The sequence below is a fragment of the Schistocerca piceifrons genome, chromosome 9 (assembly GCF_021461385.2).
Source record: "Schistocerca piceifrons isolate TAMUIC-IGC-003096 chromosome 9, iqSchPice1.1, whole genome shotgun sequence".
NCBI classification, from domain to species: Eukaryota; Metazoa; Arthropoda; class Insecta; order Orthoptera; family Acrididae; genus Schistocerca; species Schistocerca piceifrons.
In genome coordinates, this window is record NC_060146.1 from 32966501 (window position 1) to 32989624 (window position 23124).

Sequence of the window (23124 nt, forward strand, 5' to 3'; positions counted from 1 at the left end):
GTGGAATATTTCTGCTTCGGCCCCTAAGTTTTGTGAAGTTTTAATAGGTGGCACTATAATGTAGCCTTCAAAATGGTATTTGTAACAGAGGTGTGTTCCAAATAGAGAGCTTTTACTGAGTTTCTTTTGGCAGAAAACGATAGCAACACAGATCTTCATAGGCGCTCGCAAAATATCTACAGAGTCCTAGCAGCGAACAGAAGCACGACGAGCTGCCGGACGAGGTGTCCGTCACCGTCGCGACGAGGTCGCGCAAACCTGTCCGATCTCCTAGGTGCTAGCCGGCTGCACGTGGCTGAGGTCGGTACGCGTGGACACTGTCATTGGAGATCGTCAGTGGAACACAATCAAACACCTCACTGCTCATCTGGATATCTCTGTCGATAGTGCCGACACACTCGTCCACCAGTTCGGGAACTTGAAGTTATGTGCCCGCTCGGTTGCTCACCACCTAACAGAAGACCATATAGAGCAACAGAGGAATGAAGGACGAACTCCGTACAAAGCAGTGCGTGGGTGACAGGGAGGTTACGCACCGGGACATAGGCTCTGACATCGAGCAGTAGAGTGGTACCGTGAGAGTGCACAGGCTCGTCCAATAAGATGGTGCGAGGCCATCACATTGAACAGAGATTATGTTGAAAAATAGGATTGTGTAGCTGAAAGAGTGGGGAATAAAATGGTATATTGGAATTCTGAATAAAACCACTCTGCTTTCAGAAAAAAAAGTGGCGCATTTTTTGACGCGTGCCCCTCGTACGTAGGCCGTGGAGGAACAGGTGTTGAACACTGTAGAATATGACCCCGGTAGCAGCACCGGGCAGGTGGCCTACCGACACGGGTAAGCCAGATGATCGCGTGTAACATTCTCCACAGCAACTGCCACTGTCCCTCTTACTTAGAATGTGTGAATGCTTTGTTACTTACGGACTACACGGCATCAGTTTTGTTGCCGATTAATGTCACAGGTCACCAGTGTGCTGGGACTTCTATCGTCCCTCCTGTTCGCAGACGAGGGGCTGTATCGTCATCTTCACAACTCTCACTTGTGAGCTGTCAAGAATCTGTGCAGTACGGTGGCAGTGGTTCGGCCTCAATGTGAGGGTGGGATTATCGATTACCGCTTCGTGGGACCGGTCATCCCTCCACTACGCCTTGCAGGTGAGGCGTATCTGCACTTCCTATGTGTGACCATACCTCCATCGCTTTGGTGGTAATGTGGCTGCTACGTGTCGGTGCTCCAGTTCACTTCTGCATTTTTGTGTGGAGGCATCTCACCAGGCGATCCAGTCGGACGGCCCACGTGGTCACTGGGCATCGACCTCTTAGATTTCTTCCTGTGTGCACCCCTCAAATAGGTCACATATGTGGAGCCTATCCCAGATGTACGACACTTGAACAATGCATTTGTGCTGGCAGTGATGCCATTTGGTTGCGGGACGACATATTGTGAATATGTGCGTAAGTCATTGCCGTGTTGTGTATGCGTGTGCTTAGAGGCCCATTGGGGCCACTTCAAACTCCTTCTCCAGCTGTGGTCTCATCGAAACATGTCGTGCACAACATTGTACTGTACAGGAATTATGAATTTGGTTCCTTATTCCATATCTTCCAGTACCCTTGCAGTGATTGTTTTCTGGTAAAAAAGCAAGGAAAAAAGTTTGTTTCATAAACTACTCGCCTTTCTTCTCAACATAGTCTCCTTTGAGCAATTTAAACTTGCTCCGGCGATCCTCCAGCTTTTTCATCCCGTGGGAAAAATAGGTCCTGTCAAACACTGCAAAGTATTGATTGACTGCAACTATCATTATCTCATGTGGTGGATATTTCTTCCCAACAAACCAAAGTTAGGAAACAGGAAGAAGTCACGTGGGGTTAAGTCTGGTGAATAGGGTGGATGAGCAGCCATTTCAAAGCCAATTCATGCACTTTTGCCATTGTTGTTGCTGATGTGTGGGATGGTGCATTATCTTAGTGAAAAATCACTTTCTTTTGCTAGCCAACATTTGTCATTTTTCAAGCAATGCAAGTTTCAGACAATCCAACAATAAAGCATAATGTGATCCAGTTATGGTTCTCCCTTTTTCCAAGTAATCTATGAGGATTATTCCTAGGGAATTACAAAAAACAGTGACCGTCACCTTACCATCTGACAAAATGGTCTCTGCTTTCTTCAGTGCACTTTCACCAGTTGTTGTCTTCTGTGTAGACTGCCATTGTGACTCTGGTGTGTAGTGATGGATCCAGGTTTCTCAACAGTCACAAATTCGCACAAAAAGTCCCGTGAATTGCGATTAAACATTACCAGATGTTGTGTTGGAATGTTGTGCCGGATGTGCTTTTGGTTAGCTGTGAGCAATTGTGGTACATACCTCACACCCAGCTTCTTTATAGTCAATTCTCCAAGCAGCTTATTATGATGATGCCTACAGTCTCAGCAATCTCAGGAATTTTTATTCAGCAGTCTTGCATTACTACATTGTGGATTTTGTCAACAGTTTCCTTTGTGGTGGCCTCAGTTGAATGACCGGAAGTGCTTCATCTTCAGTGAGGGTGCAGAGTCCCTGTGAACTTCATCCAATTCTGTTTTGATCTGTGCAGCAGCCCAATCCTTTGAATGAAAATGTTTAATGACAGCACAAAGCCGGGTTTTCTCCTTTTTCTATTGCAGTTGACACACTGACTAGTTCAGAAGACTGTCAACATTGAACTGTACATTGTTGAAATTCTTTTTATGATCCTCGGAATAATTGAGTTTACCTACCGTGAAGGTGTGACAAAAATGTGCCATTCATTCGTGGAAATTTACCCGTACTTTTCAAACCACCCTTGTATACGTTATCTCTACTTTTATTTGAAACTAGTGATATCCCAAAATTCAATAGTGATACACTTATTCACAGACGTTATTTTATGTAGGTAATAAAAAAAAAAAAAAAAGGCTGAGGACAGGGTTAAAACTCACAGTGAAAGAATATTAATTATTGGATTTACTGATATTGCTGTACCCAGTGAAAGTGAGAAAGAATTAAAGTCCTACTGAATGGAATGGACAGTCTGATGAGCAAAGCAATTGACTGAGAATGAACCAAAGGAAGATTAAAGTAATGAGGAGTAGCAGAAATATGTATACGAATAAATTTAACATCAAATTACGGATGGTGTTGTAGGGGAAACTGTACTTTTGCTACCTTGGAGGAAGCAAAATAACTCATGATGGATGGAACAAGGAGGTTGTAAGCAGCAGACTAGCACAGGAAAAGAGAGCATTCCATACAAAAGATGTGTACTGGCAACAAACATAGACTTTAATCTGAGGAGGAACTTTCTGATGAGTTCACATCTGGAACACAGTACTGTATGGAGGTAAATTATTGACTTTGACAAAAAGTGGAAAAGAAAAGTGTCGAAGTGTTTGAAATGAGTGTTACAGATGGATATTGAAAATTAAGTGGACTGATAATATGAGAAATGAGAACTGTCTCAGCAGAATCAGTGGGGAAAGTGATAAGCAGAGAACATTAACTAGAAGGCACAGGAGGAGGAGGAGGAGGAGGAGATTCGTGTTTAACGTCCCGTCGACAACGAGGTCATTAGAGACGGAGCACAAGCTCGGGTTAGGGAAGGATGGGGAAGGAAATCGGCCGTGCCCTTTCAAAGGAACCATCCCGGCATTTGCCTGAAGTGATATAGGGAAATCACGGAAAACCTAAATCAGGATGGCCGGACGTGGGATTGAACCGTCGTCCTTCCGAATGCGAGTCCAGTGTGCTAACCACTACAGGATGATGAGACATTTTCAGGCATCGCGGAATAACTTCATGGTGCTGTAAGAAAACACGGGAAAAATTGTCGCAAAAGCAGAGACAGAAATATGTCCAAGAAATAATTGAAGACATTGGGTGTAAGTGCTAACATGAGATGAAGAGTTTGGTACAGGAGAGGAAATCACAGTGGACCGCATTGAGCAAGTCTGAAGAGTGATGATGAACAAGAAAACAGTTCCTCCCAGCATGCTTATCTCCCAACCAGCCGCTGAATGTAGCTAATTTTCCATGCTGGGATGATATTTCCTAACACCTACAAGCCACTTTCCTACCTCTTGTCATTCTGCTGTGTGACCCAGAAGTCCATTAACATTTGAAAATTCGATACATCATGGACTAATATAGGATAAAAATTGACACAAGTGTTGGAAGTAACATAGGGTTTTATTGAAACCAAAAAAATGCACAAAAGGCTAACAGGTGGTGCTTCATATGATACAAAAGCAATAATTAGCATGACAGTTGATATGTAGCATGGATAATATTCTTTATAGCAAATGTTCGTCATGTCAGGTGTCATTCTCAACAATACCTGTAGTGTAGGGACAGTGTTGTGAACAGCATTGTACAGGATATCATTAGGTACAGTGAGAAATTGGCTACGGATGTCGTGTTTTAGTAACCCCAATGAGGCAGCACGATCATGGTAGACTTGTGACTTCTGGTATCACCACAACGAATAATAATCAAACTGGTTAACATCTGGGGAACTGGGAGGCGAAGCACGGTGGAAAGTGGCAGCTCAGTACATGATTCTCACCAAATGAACATGCAAGAGGTCTTTCACGTCTGTAGCTGTGTGGGGTGGAGTACCACCCTGCATAAAACTCATACCTTCCAGCAAGTGTTTATCAGCCAAGGAAGGGTTGATGCAATTCTGTTACATGTTTGCATACCTTGCAACCATCACACTGATAGTTTGAAAAGCAGCACACTGCACTTCCTTGAAGAAAAAGGGACTGGTCACAATTGATGTTGTAAACCCACACTGCCCCATGACTTTCTCGTCATGCAGTGGGTTTTCTATGACAGTTCTAGGATTTTAGGTTGCTGAAATTCTGCAGTTGTAATTGTTGACAGACTCTTGGGATGTAAAATGGGCTTTGTTGGTTCATGACACGTTAGACAACCAATGTCATTTTCTCCCATTTTCTGTGGTGCTCACACAACAAATGCTCTCACATCACAACATCGGCAGCTAACAGTTCACGATGATGCTGGATTTGGTACGGATAGCATTGGGGGTATGTTTTAGTGCCTCCAAACAGTAGTGGGTGGAATGCCGGTGCAACTTAAGACTTAGTGAACACTGACTTCAGCGAGTGGAGATGAACCTGCTAAAGTCTCCATTATCTCCTGAAATGTCTGAGCAGCAGTGCACTTGCTTCCGGTCATTCACCATGGGAGCAGCTGTCTAAACAAATGGTGGCTTTGAACTTCCTGCTGGCCGTTGTGGCTGAGCGGTTCTAGGCACTTTAGTCCAGAACTGCGCGATTGCTACGGTCGCAGGTTCAAATTCCGCATCGGGCATGGATGTGTGTGATGTCCTTAGGTTAGTTAGGTTTAAGTAGTTCTAAGTTCTAGGGGACTGATGACCTCAGATGTTAAGTCCAATAGTGCTCAGAGCCATTTGAACTTCCTGATCATTTTCTTCACAGTGACACTTGTCACAAGATTAGATTTACTTTCATTCCAATTGATTCGTAGTGAGGAGGTCCTCCAGGATGTAGAACATGTCAGAAAAACAATAATACATGATAAAAATTTACAACTGAAACAAATAAGCTAATGTACCTTCCACAGGTCCCAAGTGGAATGATTGTCATTTTTTTTAATGAACACTGTATGAAAGAATCATTTTACAAACAGTCATTTACTAAGATCGCATTAATGCACTGAATTAAATTTTTTTAAAATGATTTTTTTAAATTTTTTGTTTGTAAGGTAACAAACATGTAATAGAACTACTATAATACTTATTTGCAGTGAACACGTTACTACGCTGAAATGGTGTAGACGTTAGATTGTACTTACACACATGGCTGCTGGTAAGTTATTGAAAATGTGTGTTCGTGAATAATGCACACCTTTTTGTACAAGAATAAGTGACTTTAAATCAAGGGCATTACCTATTCGAACACCCTTTTTGTAGGACTGTAAAGCTGCAGTAGTATATTCTCCATTCTGCTAATGAAGCTTCACTAACACTACCTTCTCTGGTACCAAACATGCTGTGATTGGTGGAACATCTGACTTTCCCTCTTACCACAGCTCATTTTATACACAATTCTCACACAGCATCACTGATGTGTTGTTATACAGCTCCCTCTGTTATTCAATTTCCGAACTCGTTTTTGGTTTCAATAAAACCCCATGTCATTTCTGACATGTGTGTCAATTTTTACCTCTCTACCTACATTATTTCATAGGTTACTGTATTTCTAAATATTAACGGACTTTTGGGTCACCATGTGTTTCCTTGCCACTGGCCATTGGAGATGGCAGTGTTGGGAGACACCAGTGACATTCTCTCTATTTCTCTCTCTCTCTCTCTCTCTCTCTCTCGCTCTCTCTCTCTGCGTGTGTTTTACATCTGACAATATTTTCTGTCTTTTTTGATGTGCTTGCCTGCTGCTCATCACATACTCTATTCAGTTTTTATTTATCCATTGCCTTATGCTACTACACCAGAGGCAGAGTACCTATGAGAACAACGATGTCAAGGTCTCGTGCAATTTCTGTGCAGCATCCCATATGGGTGCGACCATCATTCAGTCTCCACTGAAAACTGTAGGCCCAATCAGAGTTGAACACACTGCTGTGAACAACAGGCTCTGTTGCAACAGCTGCTGAGTAACTCATGCCCAATGGGTTGCTCCTCTCCTCCTCAGCCCCATCCCCCCCACCAATACCTGGTTCTCTGAACTATGTAGATGGGAGTTGTCTTTCTATACATCCTTTGCTTCTGTCTTCCTCCTGGCTTCTGTGGCTCTGATGAAATCGACGCCAACATCAATATGCATTCATCTTTGGACTCTAAGAATTATCTTTGCCTGTTCCACTGTGTTCAGTTCAGTTCTTTGCGATCCTTGTATGTGTTAAGGTTAATAAATGAGCTATTGCTAGGTGGCTGTGATTGTTGGTGCAACCAACCTGGTAATCCTCCTCACTGGTGACCCTGAGTTGTAACGTCTCCCATTTTCGCCGTTTCACTGTGTCCGCAACCCCCGCGTCGGTTATTTTCGCGTGTATTACATTGACACAGCATTTGAACAATGACTTCAGTCCAGCACCTAACACTGGATTTTGTGATCGACATGCATCGTGTTGTGGGCGATGTACACCCGCCAGGACTGCAACACGATGCCTCTCACTCCATGATTGCGCCAATTTCGCCGGACATTTCGAGCCTGCAACAATAAGTGAGGTTAGGAGTGCGCATGACTCTGGCTATCAAACACCTTTGTTCCCGCACACGTGCCCTCCCTCATTGACTGTACAGTTACCTCTTACGGATCTCCGTGCAGTGCAGGACCAATGCTTCGTCGGACAACCTCCTACTGCCAGGACAACAATTTGCCATGCCACAATCCGTGCAGTACTGAGCGGATACCTGCCACGTGGCCAGAACTGCTTCGTTCACAGGTCTACCTCCTCAGCATCCGACCACACCTGCGCCTGCCTTGGTTCAACATCAGCACACGCCTTCCTACTTCGATACCTCGGCCTGCAACAGGAACAGTAACACTAACTGTACCTGACCTCAGCCTCCATCCCACTGCTACGCCTCAGTGTTTTATGCCACGACATCACCTTATCCGCACACCGTTTTGAGTGGAGTGACTACGAACAGTGAACATTCACACATTCCGTCCCACATTCAACATCATTTCCCACACTGTGCTTCTGGACAGCCCAGACCTCCGCAGCCTCCCTGCAACACAGGTGGCCCTGGCTCTGATCATATGTCGTGCTTTCCACGGACCAACATGCGTTCTCAAATTTTGAACTTTTTCTCACCTGTCGCCCCTGTGCCGGCTCCAGTCGAGCTTCCACTACTGTTCTCGGCACATCTCGGTGCCTCATCTGCGTCAGTCTTCTGTGACGCATCAATCCGAACACACATGCAACATGTTGAGCTTCCAAAACCGCAACCGATACATTACGGTGTCTCACCTGCATCAGGATTCCGCGTTGCGACAGATCGCACTCGACCACAACGTGTCACCTTCATGCTGCCACCCGAACACCCATCGTTGCCACATCCCCTGGAGGCACACTCTCCTGGAATACTACAGCAACAACTGCTCGATTCAGGCAGTGCCCCGACAAACTCAACTCGACCTGCTCTTCCGAAAATTCTACAACGCTTACCAATGCTGCTGCCGTTTAATCCCGACAGAGCAACAACCTGGTTCAAAATTGTGGACGAAGTGTTCAACCATTACAAACTCGACGAGTTTCTGTGCCTCATCACCCACCTGCACGACCAGGAGGACTCGATTTCTGACCTGGTCGACGCCCCGGACTCATCAACCGGTACACTCTAGCCAAAAAGACAGTTCTACGTTGGCTTGCACGCTCAACTGAGGCACCAATATGGCAAGTGCTCCATGTCGAGCGACTAGGCAACGACAAATCTTCCCAGCTCTGGAGATGGCTACGTGCCCTGGTCAGCGCCGATCTATTCTCTGACACAGCTCTCCTCGCCATCTGGTCAGATAAACTATCTCCTCACATCCGCTTTGCTCTGGCTCAAAGGTCTCCTGAACCTGTCGAGCAAAGAATGACAATTGCTGACAAGCTACACGATGCATCACTGCCATATTTCGCCAGCGACTGCCTACCTGACAAGTCTCAGGTTCAGGCTCATCGCCATGTGGCCGGGGCTGTACTGAGCCGACCGTTCCGCTCGCTACGGGAAGCAATAAACAAGCAACTGGGACGTGACCGGCTCCACCCACAGTCACACCCTCTCCTGCGACCGAACCTGCTGCGGCCACCGAACCCTGGCCACCACCACTGGCAATGAACTTTCCGCAGGAAATGCAACCGCACTACCCGTACTGTTACTTCCACACACGGTTTGGTGAGGTGGCATGGAACTGCAGACCACCCTGCTACTTCCAAAACGCCACTCGCAGGTATGTCTAGGTGCTGCCTCCTGCGCACAACACGACAGGCACCACCCAGTGCTCCATTCTGTCGGGGAACGACCGGATAATTGCAGACGACTTTACATTAAAGACATTTCGTAGGGATACCTTTTCCTAGTGGACACAGGCGCTGATGTTTCACTGCTGCCTACGTCCTTGGCGTCGTTGAACATCCGCCCTCATCATACTTCACTGCAAGCCGTCAATTCAACTAAACTACAATGCTCGGGTTCAACTACCCACATCATCTCACTCTCCGCAAACTGCAAACTCGAGTGGACTTCTTTAGTGTGCGAAATTGACGAACCTATACTAGGCATTGACTTCTTGCGACACCACAAACTTTCACCGGACCTAGTGTGAAACACCGTGTTTCATCATCCGTCCGAGACTCACTTCCCCTGTGTTCCGTCGTGAAACCCCACCCGTGACACATCGGTCCGGGCTCATCTCATCCGTACGTGCCTGTTTATGTCGACGACGTTACAAGAAACCACGCACAAGTGCCTTGTCGAGCTTGAACACGTCGCTCGCCTACGCAAGGAAAACTCTGAGCCCTCCCTCCGGCTCCACGAAACACAGCTCCAGCTCTCCAATGCAGCAAAGGAATTACAGACACTACAGCAAGGATAAAGCAAGGTCAGTAAGTGCGCCGAATCTGCTTGCAATCGCAGCAATCTAGCCCCCGTGTGTTTACCTCCTGCTACCCCTCGCAACTGTGCTATCAAGACTGCCATAACGTGTACTGGCAGCTCTGCAGGGCCTCACCCTCCTAACACGGCAGCGTTTGACACTCAGCCGGACACAAGTGTGCATGCGCGACAAGCGTCACGTGTTCTTGAACCGACACCTAGCGAGGTGGCGCAGTGGTAGCACACTGGACTCGCATTAGGGAGGATGGCAGTTCAATCCTGCGTCTGGGCATCCTGATTTAGGCTTTCTGGTCTACGCCCATACATATGACACCCAAGAAAGATGGGTTCTGGCACATGTGCGGAGACTACCGTCGACTAAATGCACGAACAATTATGGACACCTACATTCCCGACTTTACCACATTCTCTGTCATTGATTGCAAACGGGCCTACCACCAGATCCCCATGGCACCTGAAGACATCGAGAAGACAGCAGTCACCACCCCGATTGTGTTATTTCAGGTTCGATTCGTGCCCTTCGGTCTGAAAAACGCAACCCAGACCTGGCAACGCTTCATCAATGAAGTGCTATTCGACCTAAAATTCTGCTTTGCATATCTTGATGACATTCTTGTGTTCAGCTCCTCGTCGAGGACAAAATTCGACATGTACAAACTGTTATGAACACTCTCATGACAACAGGCATCGAGACCAACCAGGACATCAACCCACTGTCACTTTTCTTGGTTTTATGGTCTCTGCCGACGGCATTTTATCGCCCCCTGAGAAAGTACTAACAATACTAAACCTACTCAGACCTTCGTCATTCAAAGAGCTCCAGCGCTTTCTGGGGACGGTTAATTATTATTGATGACATCTACCTCAGGCTACGGAGATTCAGGCTCCACTGACGGACGCCTTGGCAGGCACCAACACTTCTGGACCTCGGCCCGTTCCATGGACCCCTGCTATGACTGACTCTTTCACTGCCCTCAAAAATCTTCTTGCCGAGGACTGCACCATCACGCATCCTCATCCCAATGCACAGCTTTTCATCACCACAGATGTGAGCGATACTGCCATCGGAGCTGTCCTTAGACAGACAATCGATGGCCAAACTTCGCCTCTACAGTTCTTCTCGCGCAAGCTCACCAGTGCACAACGGAAATATTCTGCGTTTGACAGGGAGTTGCTCGTGGTCTACGAAGCAATTAAGCATTTTAAGACTGATGTTGAGGGATGTCCTTTCTATGTTTTAACGGACCACAAACCCCTGGTTGCGGCCATTACAAACCCGCCAGCTGACCCGCCTCCTTGCCGCTTCAGATACATGGACTTTATATCTCAGTTCACCACCAATGTCAGACACATAAAGGGTGCTGACAATATAGTTACTGATTTCCTTTCACGAGTTGACGCCGTCCATTCGCTGTTAGATCTCTCTGAACTGCCTAACCTCCAACCCGACGACGAGGAAACACAAAACCCGATTTCAGACTCTACTTCTTCACTACACTTCGTCCACACCACCTTCCCTGGCATTTCTGGTGAGATCTGGTGCGACGAAAGTACGGGCACGTTACGCCCCCTCATCCCAACCATGCTCTGTCGAGCTGTCTTCAACGCACTGCATAATTTAGCCCACCCCGGTGTTCGTGCGTCCACCTGCCTTGTAGCGGAGTGCTTTGTGTGGGGAAATGTCAACAAGGACTGCCAGCAATGGGCACGCTCCTGCGTCGTGTGCCAACGCTGCAAAGTACACAACCACACTTCACCCCCCCTCGGCGCTTTTTCGATCCCTCCTGGGCGTTTCCAGCATATTCATATTGACATTGTCGGCCCTCTCTCCCCCTCTAATGGCTTTCATTATGTTCTCTCGTCTATTGACCGAACAACTCGCTGGGTCGAGGCTGTCCCCCTCCCCAATATTACGGCAGAAACTCTTGCTCGAGCTTTCGTCGAGTCATGGGTATTGCGTTTCGGATGTCCAGCTGACTGTTCAATGGGATTTGTAACATTTTCGGCAACCAGCGCATCTGTACCACAGCATGTGACCCGGAAAGTAACGGGCTAGTTGAGCGCTGGCACTGCACTTTCAAGGTGGCTCTTCGATGCTACGACTCTCTATGGGTGGAGGCCCTTCCCCTTGTGCTACTCGGCATTTGTGTGATTTATAAGGAAGACCTCAAAGGCACAGTAGCCGAGTTCGTATACAGCCAGAACATTGTTCTCCCTGGCGAACTTGTGAGCCCTTTCACTTCTCTCCCTCAGTCTGACTTACCTTCCTTCGTGAACCGCGTCAGACGCCACTTCATCAACCTCCATATCCCTCAGCCTGCCAGCCATTCCCACCTTAAGGTTCACGTCCCAAAATCTCTAGACAATTGCGAGTACGTCATGCTCCGAGATGACACTGTCCGTGCTCCCCTCCAACCTCCATATACCAGCTCGTACCAAGTTTCCGGGGCTCAGCCAACATGTATGACATCCAGATGAAAGATTCAGCTGTTACAGTCTCTCTCAACAGACTTAGGCCTGCTCATGTCGAGCCTTCTTCTACCCCCATTCAGGCCACGACCACGCCACTCACTGTCATGGCTCACGACGCTCCGACCACTCCCTCCACGTCGGACTTACACACTCCGTCGAGTGTCTTTCAGCTCTCCTCTGACCTCGCCCTCTACTCTGGTCTCACGCACTCTGTCAAGTGACCACATGCTCCCCAGTGGACATGCTTCATGTGTTTGCCATGCCCACTGGAGACATCATTGTTGTCGCTCTGTTCCACCCGCAAACTGCCGGCCTACCTGTCGCTGTACGACCAGTACGACTCCCGGCTCGCTTCAACAACTTCCAGGTTCGGTGGCTGAACCTTCCTTCACAACATCTACCCACACAGCTCCCCGACGACGCTGTCGAGGTGTCCGTTGTCCGGCTCCCACGGTCCACCCTGCTGACGCCATAGTCACCCCCCCCCCCCACGGCCTCTCAAGAATACTCCATACTGCGGGGGGAGGGGGAGGGGAAGGGGGGGGTGCGGCGGCTATGTGGTGCTGATGAAATTGACACCAACATCGAACATCGATATGCATTCATCTTTGGACTCTAAGCATTATCTTTGGCTGTTCCACCATGTTCAGTTCAGTTCTTTGTGATCCTTGTATGTGTTAAGGTTAATAAATGAACTATTGCTGAATGGGTGTGACTATTGGTGCAACCAACCCGGTAATCCTCCTCACTTCTATCTCCACTAACCTCCTGCCTGACATCAACATCCATATGGCCCCAGGACCAACTTCATTTATCTCATGCCCGCAGCCTTTTCCCCAGTCTCCCCTTCCTCTGTTCTGTCACTCCCTACCAGTCCACTGCTCTCTGTCATCACCAAGCTCAAGAAAGTGTTTGCCTAAAAGCTAGCCAGTTTTCAGTCTTATAATATGCACCTGTTGATGCCTCAATGCCTCTACTATTCAGTGAGTTGTTATCTTTACTCATAAATTATTCATATTGTAAATTACACATATTATCTTCCATACTATATTTCCCATTATTGCAACCTTTATATAATATTTTTCAAGGAAAAATATCAGTTTTCCCTCTTTTTGTACACAGGCACATTGCAGAAGGGATTGAACTGACAAGGAAAATGCAAGAGACCATGGAGGATGTGCAGTTCAAACAGATGACTATTATTGATCAAAAGAAGCAACTGGCCGATGCTGAAATTAAGTTCTCAAAGCAACAGGACACGATAGAAGCCTTGCGGTCAGATAGAAACAGCCTTAGTAAAACTCTGCAACAGTCTAAGGTAACAAATTTTACTTTGTATGTCTAAACTTGTACTTTTAAAAAATGCGTTGAAAGTGATATTCTATTATTATGTCTGTAGTACTTGTACTAGTATGATAACTTTTTTGTGACAATTCCTACATCATGTAAATGATATACGGAAGATAATAAAATGAAATGAAATGAAATTAATCCAGTATTGTTGAAGCACCAGTTGTAAATAAATAAATTGTGTGATACTTAGACTGTGGTGAAAATGAAGTTCACTCATAGTACCTTTCCATTTTGTACTTCATCTATCCGGTAACTTTAGCACCTTTTATGCCTAAGTCTTCAGTTTTTCTTCCCGTTCTTCTGCATATTATTCCTGTCACTAGTTTGCAAGCACAACAATTAAACTGATAGACCAACAGCTTTTTATTATCTCCTTGTGAATTCATTCCTCCTCAGGGGACACTGCCTCAATGTAGCACTGGGCGAGCAGGTTTGCGTGCCTTGAATCTGGAGGGCTATGCCGGCAGGAGCTTAGGTACCAGAAGGGTCACCCAAGCTGGACAGGCCAAAGGGGAGGAGCTAGACAATAGACAAAGTGTGTTCCACAATGGCCTGTCGCTCCCCGTTTCATATCCCAAACCTGTCCTCACCATGTCCTTTTCCTGTCATTTCCTGGTATATGTATAAGACCTCAACGGCAGTGACAGCAGAGAAAGACTCTTTCAGAACGGTGAAGCTGGCAGAAGAGGCACCTTTTCTCTTTGGGTACAAAAGAGTACAAGTAGCGGCTGTACCCCAGAGGGGCAGCTACAGACAGCGTCTGATTCATAGTGAGCAGCTGATTTTAGACTGGCTATCCTACTACCTACGTGGAAAGTAACGGGAAACTACCGCATTACATTCCCAAACAGTACATGGTACATCTCTCCATGTGAAAGATTCCAGAGTTAAAACTTCCCCTCATTCAGAGGGGAACAGATTGAGAGTAGACATATTTGAAAGGAAGAAAGGGACAGTGAAGGAAGGCAAGATAAGGATTGGAATATGGAATGTGAGGAGACTACTGCAAACAGGAAAGCTAGAGAATGCAAAACAGGAGATAAAAGGAACAGATTAGATGACCTCGGTTTGTGCAAAATGAGATGGGGAGAGAGTGGTGAGATAGAAAGTGGAGATTATAAGCTCTTTTACTCAGGGGAAATCACGAGTAGTGAAAGGAATATTGATAGAGCAAAAGCTGAAAAATAAGGTAATGAAGGTACAGTATATTGATGGAAGAGTTATGATGATGCTATGACTGAACGGTTGTTCGAAAGGTTTGGTGTTAATACAGGTATATATATGCCAACCAGGCAGCATAGAGATGAGGAAGTGGAAGAATATTATAAGAAAATGCAAGAACTCATCGAGAAAGAAAATAGAAATGCCTGCATTATCATCATGGGGGACTGGAATGCAGTGGTGGGTGAAGGAAGAGACGAAGATACAGTAGGAAAATTTGGATTAGGAATAATAAATGAAAGAGGTGAATGACTAATTAGTTTCTATTAAGAAAATTCATTAGCAGTGGGTAACACATTATTTGAACACCACAAAAAGTGACGTTACACATGCATATCAAATTTGAATAGAGAAAGATATCGGTTGGACTGCAGCCTGATACAAAAAAGGCTTAGGAACTGTTTCAAGAATGCTAAAGCTTATTCAGGAGTGGATATCAATTCAGACCACAACCCAGTAGCGGGAGAAACACAAGTGAAGTTGAAAAAAGTCTGGAGAGGTAAAGCAAAAGAAAGACTAAACATAGAAAGACTCTAAGAGGTATGAAAGGCATCAGATTTGGAAAACAGATTTACAGAAAAATGGGAAAGAGGTAGTGTTGATGAAAGTATTAATGACAAAAGGATAAAAATTAGGGGAGGACTCATGGACTCTGCCAAAGCAGTACTAGGAATTAGAGTATCCCAAAGTACCAGGAAAGAATGTATCCCAAAGTACCAGGAAAGAATGGATAACAGAATCATGTTGAAAAAGATGGACGAGTGGAGGAAGTGGAAAAATGTAGAAACTGAAGAAGGCAAAAAGAGGTACACGAAACTGAATAGTGGATTAAGAAGAGAAACTGAAGAAGCAAGAAAAAAATGGATGAAACAGAAATGCGACGAAATAGAGAAAATGGAGAAAGAGGGAAAGTATGAAATGATGTATAGACCGGCTAGTGAGATAGTTTTTGGATATAAAAGAAAGAGGAATAACATTGAAATAGAAAGAGTGGATGGTACTCTAGCAGAAGAACCACAGGAGGGTTTGAACAGATGGCAAGAATACATTGAATGTCTGTATAAAGGGGATGAAATACAAAGTGAAATTAAGGTTGAAGTGGAGCAATATGTTCCGCAAGATGGGAAGGGATTCACCACCTTGGAAGCAGAAGTAATAAAGGCACTGAAGGAGATGAAGAATAGGAAGGCATGTGGATTTGATGATTTGCCAGCAGAACTGTTGAAGAGTCTGGGAAACAAGGCGAGAAAAGAAACAGTCTACATCTGTAACAAGATATATGACATAGGGGAATGGCTTGAGAACTTCTTGCAACAGTTATAATACCAATAGAGAAAAAGAGAAACACTAAAAAATGTGAAGAGCATAGGATCATCAGACGTAATTTCTCATGCAGCTAAAGGCTTGCTGAGAGTGTTGAATAGATGGCTATAAGGCAAGCTGGATAGAGGGATTGCATAGGAGCAGTTCAGATTTAGAAGAAGAAAAGGAACAAGTAATGCCGTTGGCCTGTTAAGAACTATAGGGGAAAGATATATGGAAAAAGGTAGAGAAATCTTTGCTGTTTTTATAGATTTAGAAAAGGCTTTTGATAGAGTTCAATGGAACAAACTCATGGATATTTTGAAGAGGAAAGGAGTAGATTGGAAAAAGAGACAACTGATACAGAATCTATATTTACACCAGAAAGTAAAAATAAGGATTGCAAATGAAATTTCAAAAGGAAGCAGCACTGGACGAGGTGTTCGACAAGGTTGTTTCCTTTCCCCACTGTTGTTTAATGCATCCCTTGAAGAGGTTACTGTGAAAGGCTTAGATGGGAAAAGAGGAATATGTATTGGTGGAAAGAGAATAGAATGTATAACATTTGCTGATGACATGGTATCAGTGGCAGAAAGTGAGCGGACAGTGAATAACATGCTGATGAAGCTTGTGTGCAATATGGGATGCAAATAAACACAGCAAAAACAAAGAGTATGGACATCAGTACAAGACACAGACTGTCCAATATTAAAATAGGACAATCTACCATTAGCCAAGTAAGTGCATTTAAATATCTTGGAAGCACAATAACTGAAGACTTGAGATGTCACCAGGAGGTGAGAAAACTCGAATTTGTCATGGCGGAGGGGGTATTCAACAGACAGAGGAGACTCTTATGTGGCAGATTAGATAAGGTCAACGGAAAAATCTTGGCAAATGTTTTGTCTGGAGTGTGGCATTATATGGGGGAGAAACATGGATGCTGAGATGAGAGGATGAAAAAAGGTTAGAAGCATTTGAGATATGGATGTGGAGGAGAATGGAGAGAATAAGCTGGATGGAAGGAGTGAGTAATGAAAGAGTACTGGAAAGGGTTGGTGAGAGAAGATGTCTGCTGAAGGTTGTAAGAGAAAGGAAAAAGAACTGGTTGGGACATTCAATGAGAAGGGAGTGCTTGCTAGCAGATGCTTTGGAAGGATTGGTTTGTGGGAGAAGACTGAGAGGAAGAAGCAGATACAAGATGATAGACAACATAAAGAGAAGAGGAAATTATGCAGACCTGAAGAGGATGGCAGAAGACTGGACAGCCTGGAGACCTACCATGTGAAAATCTGCCTTTTGGCAGAACACTGATGATGATGATCATTCATTCATTCATTCCACATCCACAACTATAGCTGGGAACTCATTTTGCAATGGGTGACAGAAGGTACACCCCCTTATACCATTAGTTATGGTTTCTTTTGTTAAATTCACATATAGAGCCCTGCTTAGTTACCTCTGAGTGTGCATTGTAACTGAGGACTGTTTTCACAAAATTCAATAACTACAAAAAGAACACATTTTATTGAATTACTTGAACAGTATACATTCATTTTGTCTTACAAAATTGTATCATGAATTTTTTCGAAAACTGAACGTCTACAGATGAATTGTTTTATAGCAGTAATGTTGTAGTTTATTTTAACCTCTTCAAAAAATATTAATTAATAAAAAAATTTGTTCATTAAGGTACTGTAGTTCATTATCTTCATTGTCATGTTCATCACATCACTCTCAAGCCTTCCCCGTAGGCCTCTCAAACTTCTTCTGATGATATATCAAAAAATCTGTTTAGTTTCTTTACATTGTCAGCTTTTTTGAGACTTACACACGGTGTCTGTGGTTTATTACAGCTAATGCTCAAATGTCCTTGGAACCATCTCTATTATTTTTCTTCACTTCAACAACTTCTTCACTTCAGCAACTTCTTCACTTCAGGGAACTGACACCATGAATCCTGCAGGGCTCTCCATAAATACAAGGGGGTGGAGATCTCTTCTGAATAGTACATTCAAGGCATCCCAGATATGCTCAATAATGTTCATGTCTGGGGAATTTGGTGGCCAGCAGAAGCATTTAAACTCAGAAGAGAGTTCCTGGAGCCAATCTGTAGCAGTTCTGGATGTGTGGGGTGTCACATTATCCTGTTAGAATTGTCCAAGTCCATCGGAATGCACAGTGGATGCATTGTGCATTGATGCAGGTGATCAGACAGGATGCTTACGTATGTGTCACCTGTCAGAATTGTATCCAGACATATCAGGATCCTATATAGATGCCCCACACCATTACAGAGTCTCCACATGCTTGAACAGTCCCCTGCTGACATGCAGGGTTCATGGATTCATGAGGTTGTCTCCATACTGGTACATGTCCATCTGGTCAATACAATTTGAAGTAAGAGTCATCCAGCCAGCAACATCTTTCCAATCACAAACAGTCCAATGTCAGTGTTGGCAGGCCCAGGCGAGGTGTAAAGTTTGCGTCATGCAGTTATCAAGGGTATACGAGTGGGCCTTCAGCTCCAAAAGCCTATATCAATTATGTTTTGTTGAAGGGTTCGCATGTTGACACTTGTTGATGGACCAGCATTGAAATCTTCAGCAATTTCCAGAAGGGTTGTGTTTCTGCTGCACTGGACTATTCTCTTCAATCAGCATTGGTCCCACTTTTGCAGGATCTTTCTCCGGCCTCAGCCATGTCAGAGATTTGATGTTTTACTGCATTCATGATACACTTGTGAAATGGTCGTATTGGAACATCACTTCATTGCTACCTCAGAGATGATGCATCCCATCGCTTGTACACCAACTCCAACACCATATTCAGACTCAATTAAGTCTTGATAACCTGCCATTGTAGCAGCAGTAACTGATATAACAACTGCGTCAGACACTTGTTGTCTTATATAGGTGTTGCCAACCACAGTGTCGTATTCTGCCTGTTTACATATCTCTGTATTTGAAAATGCATGCCTATACCAGTTTATTTGGTGCTTCAGTGTGTGTCTCTGTATAAAGACATTTTAAATGGTAACTTCATTTTCATTAATTTGTTAACAATGGTCTTGAAATTGTGCAGTTGCCAGGCCTTTCCGTGAACTCTACATGTACCACGGAGGCCTAGAACTTCATGATAATGTGACGGTAAGGTTATGGCTTAAAGTGTTCCCAATTCCAATTCCTTTTCAGTGGTACCAAATAGACTGTCAGGGGCCATGTAACTGTGGTCCATGGTTGGGAAGTAGTGAGCTACTTTGTCAGAAACTAACAATAAATGTCTACCACAAGCAGTAGGTATTCACTTTTGGCAAAATTTGTTATTTATAGATGTTGAGTTTAGAAAAAATTAACATTTTTGTGTGCGAGATTAAATAGGTAAATAGTAATTATTGATAAAATCTGTTTACTGCAATGGATTTGTCATATTTAGAAGTACACAAATACATATTATCCCGTATTTGCAAAGTTTGTTGTTGAGTTTTGTGAAACTGGTCCTCAATTAGTCTAATGCAGGGTGCCATTAAAATTGCAATACCAAGAAGATGTCACACAGCAAACATGAGATTAGCACGGAGGGTATGGTGTGTGCTTGGATATGCAAATTATTAACCGTTCAGGGCAATGACACAAAATAGGTAAGGGTAATGCCATCTGTATTCTATATACAGTATGTTAAAAAAAAGTATTCTGTATTTTGAGAAGTGATAGTATGGACCAAAAGAAGGAAAAAAGTCCAGTAAACATGGACTCTTAGAATGTATACATTAAGAGTTGTGAGCACTTGTTCATCTTGCAAAACTGTGAAACACATTTCTTTTACTATAAACTCTGTGAACGAACTGTAGAGAGCAGTAAAAAAATGAGAACACCTTATTCTGTTATTGTGAAATAGCAGAATGTCTAATTTAATCTGCTTATATACAACCTGCACTTGTGAGTCACCACTAAAGGAGGTGCTCAATGTGGTGTCCATTAACGGCAAAGCCTGCTTCTGTTGGTTGTCTCGCATAATGAGGCTCTCTCTTAAAAAAAAAAAACTCCAAGTTGGTCACGGATGCTCTCGCAGATATTGATAATGTACTCCTGTAGTTAAGGGTGCCCATATCTGGGGGACGAGTGGGCCACAGCCTTCCCATAGCTCTCACCTGTAAGCAAAACAATATGTTGTAGTCTGGTGGTGTCCCCCCCCCCCCCCCCCCCCCAAGAAAATGATGTCAGTGTCTAGCAGGTTTTTAACAGTGTCAGAAATGGTACTTTTTGTGGCTTCTTACAAGTTGCCATTCGACTTCAAAAATGATAAAAATAAACCATACGCCTGCTCCCCACGCCCACATGCAAATATATGAATTGATTAAGATCAAGAAAACAAGCTGGCCAATGTACTGGACCGCACCAACCAATGTATTGAGGATTAAATGTCTATTTGAGGTATCCTCTCACATTTCAAAGAAAATGGGCTGAGGCTCCATCATGCATGAACCACATTTTCAGTCATTGTTGGAGTGTTATGTCCTCTAGCAGATTAGGTAATTCATTTGATAAGACCTGGCAATATCTTACACCAGTCAACATGTTTCGTAGTACGTAAGGGCCTATTAGGCTATCACCAATAATTCTACCCATACGTTGTAAATCACCACTGATTCCTTGCTGCTTCAACTGTGTGCGGACTTGCACCAGCCAACATATGTTGGCTTTGAAAATTGAAAATCCAGGCATGTGTGAAACTAGCCTTGTGTGTGAACAGTATCTTTGCTGCAAAACATTGGTCTACATCACATCTTAGCAACAGCCATTATCAAAAGTGCGTTTTGTCAGACTGATCTTGTGGCCAGATAGCCCAGACATGCTGTACACGATATGGATATAGCAACTGTTTGTGTGGGATCACCCAGACTATGCAGTACCAACCCAGATAGTTGAAGAAATTCTACACTAATTCCAGGGTCTTCTTCCATGCGTTGCAGTATTCACTTCTCTACAACAGGAGTAACAAAGATGTGAGGTCCGCCATGATCTGTTATTGTCAGAGCTGTGGAGCCAGAGTCTGCTAGGCATTAGAAAAGACCAGTGAATAATTGTGCAGTAGTACCATGCATTCTGGATATTTTTCATTGTACAGGACTTGGGCGATATGGTTGCTTCTTTTTGACAGGCCACAACAGAAGATCACATCTACCTCTTCCTGTACGAGGCTTCCATTATGCTGGTAAATACACGGATAAAACTACAGTATAAAAGCACTTCACACACTTATCAAAATACTAACAGGTTCCATTAGAACTGACATATGCACTGCACTTACCCAGAACTGTGAATACAGTTTGCAGTATCAACACTAGCATATATTTATTGTGTGTTGTATCTCTAGAGAGTAAGAGAGGAATAGTCTTCCTTTGTTTATTGCAATCTGTAGGTTGTTAATAATAGGAAAGAACTTGCAGTAGAAGAGATGTGTTTAAAAGTAAGGAAGATGTCAAACTCTTATAGCATTTTAGAGTCATGTTTACTGGACATTTTTTCCATACTACGACAATACAGTTTGATAATTAAAAAGAGAGAGAGAGAGAGAGAGAGAGAGAGAGAGAGAGAGAGAGAGAGAGAGAGAGAGAGAGAGAGAACAGATTTCAATTGTTTATTACAGACAAACTATGGAAGATAGAAACAAATTGTGGATAGAGGATGGTTCAAAGTTTTATGTTCGCACAAACACTGTACCAGACACTCGGCAGAAGCACTGTGTTACTTGAGGAGCATCAAAATGATAGTCCATTTCATTCCTCACATGAATTAACAGGTGTTCCTGTTTAGTGAATAACAGCTTCAACAGTTTGATTTCTCAGCTCTTGAAGAATAACTGTGTAGGTGGGATGAAGATTGTCTTTTATGTACCCCCATAGAAAAAAAATTGCAAGGTGTGATGTCTGGTGAACTGGGAGGCCAAGAGAAATGTACAAGATCTTGTTGTTCACCTCTTCCCATCCATAATTGTGGGATGGTGTTGTTAAGATAATGCTACACCTCAGGGTGAAAATGAGGTGGGACAATGCCATGCATAAAAATGAGATCATTGGAATCTTCATTAAGTTGAGGAAACAACCAATTTTGAAGCACGTCCAGGTATGACATTATTATGTCAATTTTCCCTGCACAAAAGAAAGGTTCATATACTTTGTGAACAGGGACAGCACAAAACACATTCAGTTTCAGTGAGTCTCTTTCACATTCCACCAGCTGCGACATAGTCGTTCAATGACACCGTCAGGATTTTGTGACTCCCAGATACTTACATTATGGCAGTTCACTTTAACCAATAGTAAAGTGCATCTTTTCAGATGAATCATTTAGAAAATATGCCCTCTGCCATATCCTGGAGAACTGAAATGCAAAATTTGTACCATCCGTTATGGTCACAGGGATGCAATTCTGCATAACTGCAATTTTTAAGGCTTCATACGTAAGCATCATTTTGGAACACGCCTCGCTGTTGGTAGGGGAAGTCAAAGTTCTCAGCGGCCCATCTCGGAGACTTCTGAGGACTCCGTGTGATCGCATCTAGGATACACTTGACATTTTCATCAGGTGTGCACGGCTGACCAGTGCTCGACTTCCAAGAATCTTGTATTCCAGTCATAAATTTTCTTGCACAGAGTCAGCTCCTTCCCATATAAGTGGCAGAATGCATGTCGTATGCGAAAAGTGGACGGACTTTGTCCAAATTCCAACACAGAAAATGATGTTTATTGTGGTGTAATCAGCATGTTACTACAAACAAAGAACAGCACAGCTGTGTCAAAACTTTGAACCTTCCTCTGTCCAGTGACATGCACGGTATGTTTTTATTTTTTATAGCTTGTGTGTAACAAGCAATTGAAATCCACTTTTTATTTCTGAATCACCCGGTATGAAATACTTTTCTTTAATCCCCTGTATAAGGATACTGTGCAAGTAATGTCACGTACCTCACATCTGCATATGGGCTCGTTTGCAGCAAGACAAGTATCCACACGTACATTGTGATTACCAGAGAACCACAGAATGTCACGGTGACTATTGTTGTACCTTCCCTTCGTGCAGTAGGAGAGAGAGGCATACTCTTAGTGGTGCTCCAGAAACAGCATTGGGCACAGGAGAG

General features: G+C 44.0%; 1 protein-coding gene across 1 annotated transcript in view; it reads left to right on the forward strand.

Moving 5' to 3' along the window:
- LOC124716668 (cilia- and flagella-associated protein 58-like) overlaps nt 1-23124 on the forward strand; it is a 300831-nt gene that overhangs the window by 201456 nt on the left and 76251 nt on the right. Inside the window, exon 12 of the mRNA XM_047243206.1 lies at nt 13231-13426. Within this exon, the coding sequence (XP_047099162.1) occupies nt 13231-13426 (196 nt within the window). The remainder of the gene's footprint in view (nt 1-13230; nt 13427-23124) is intronic.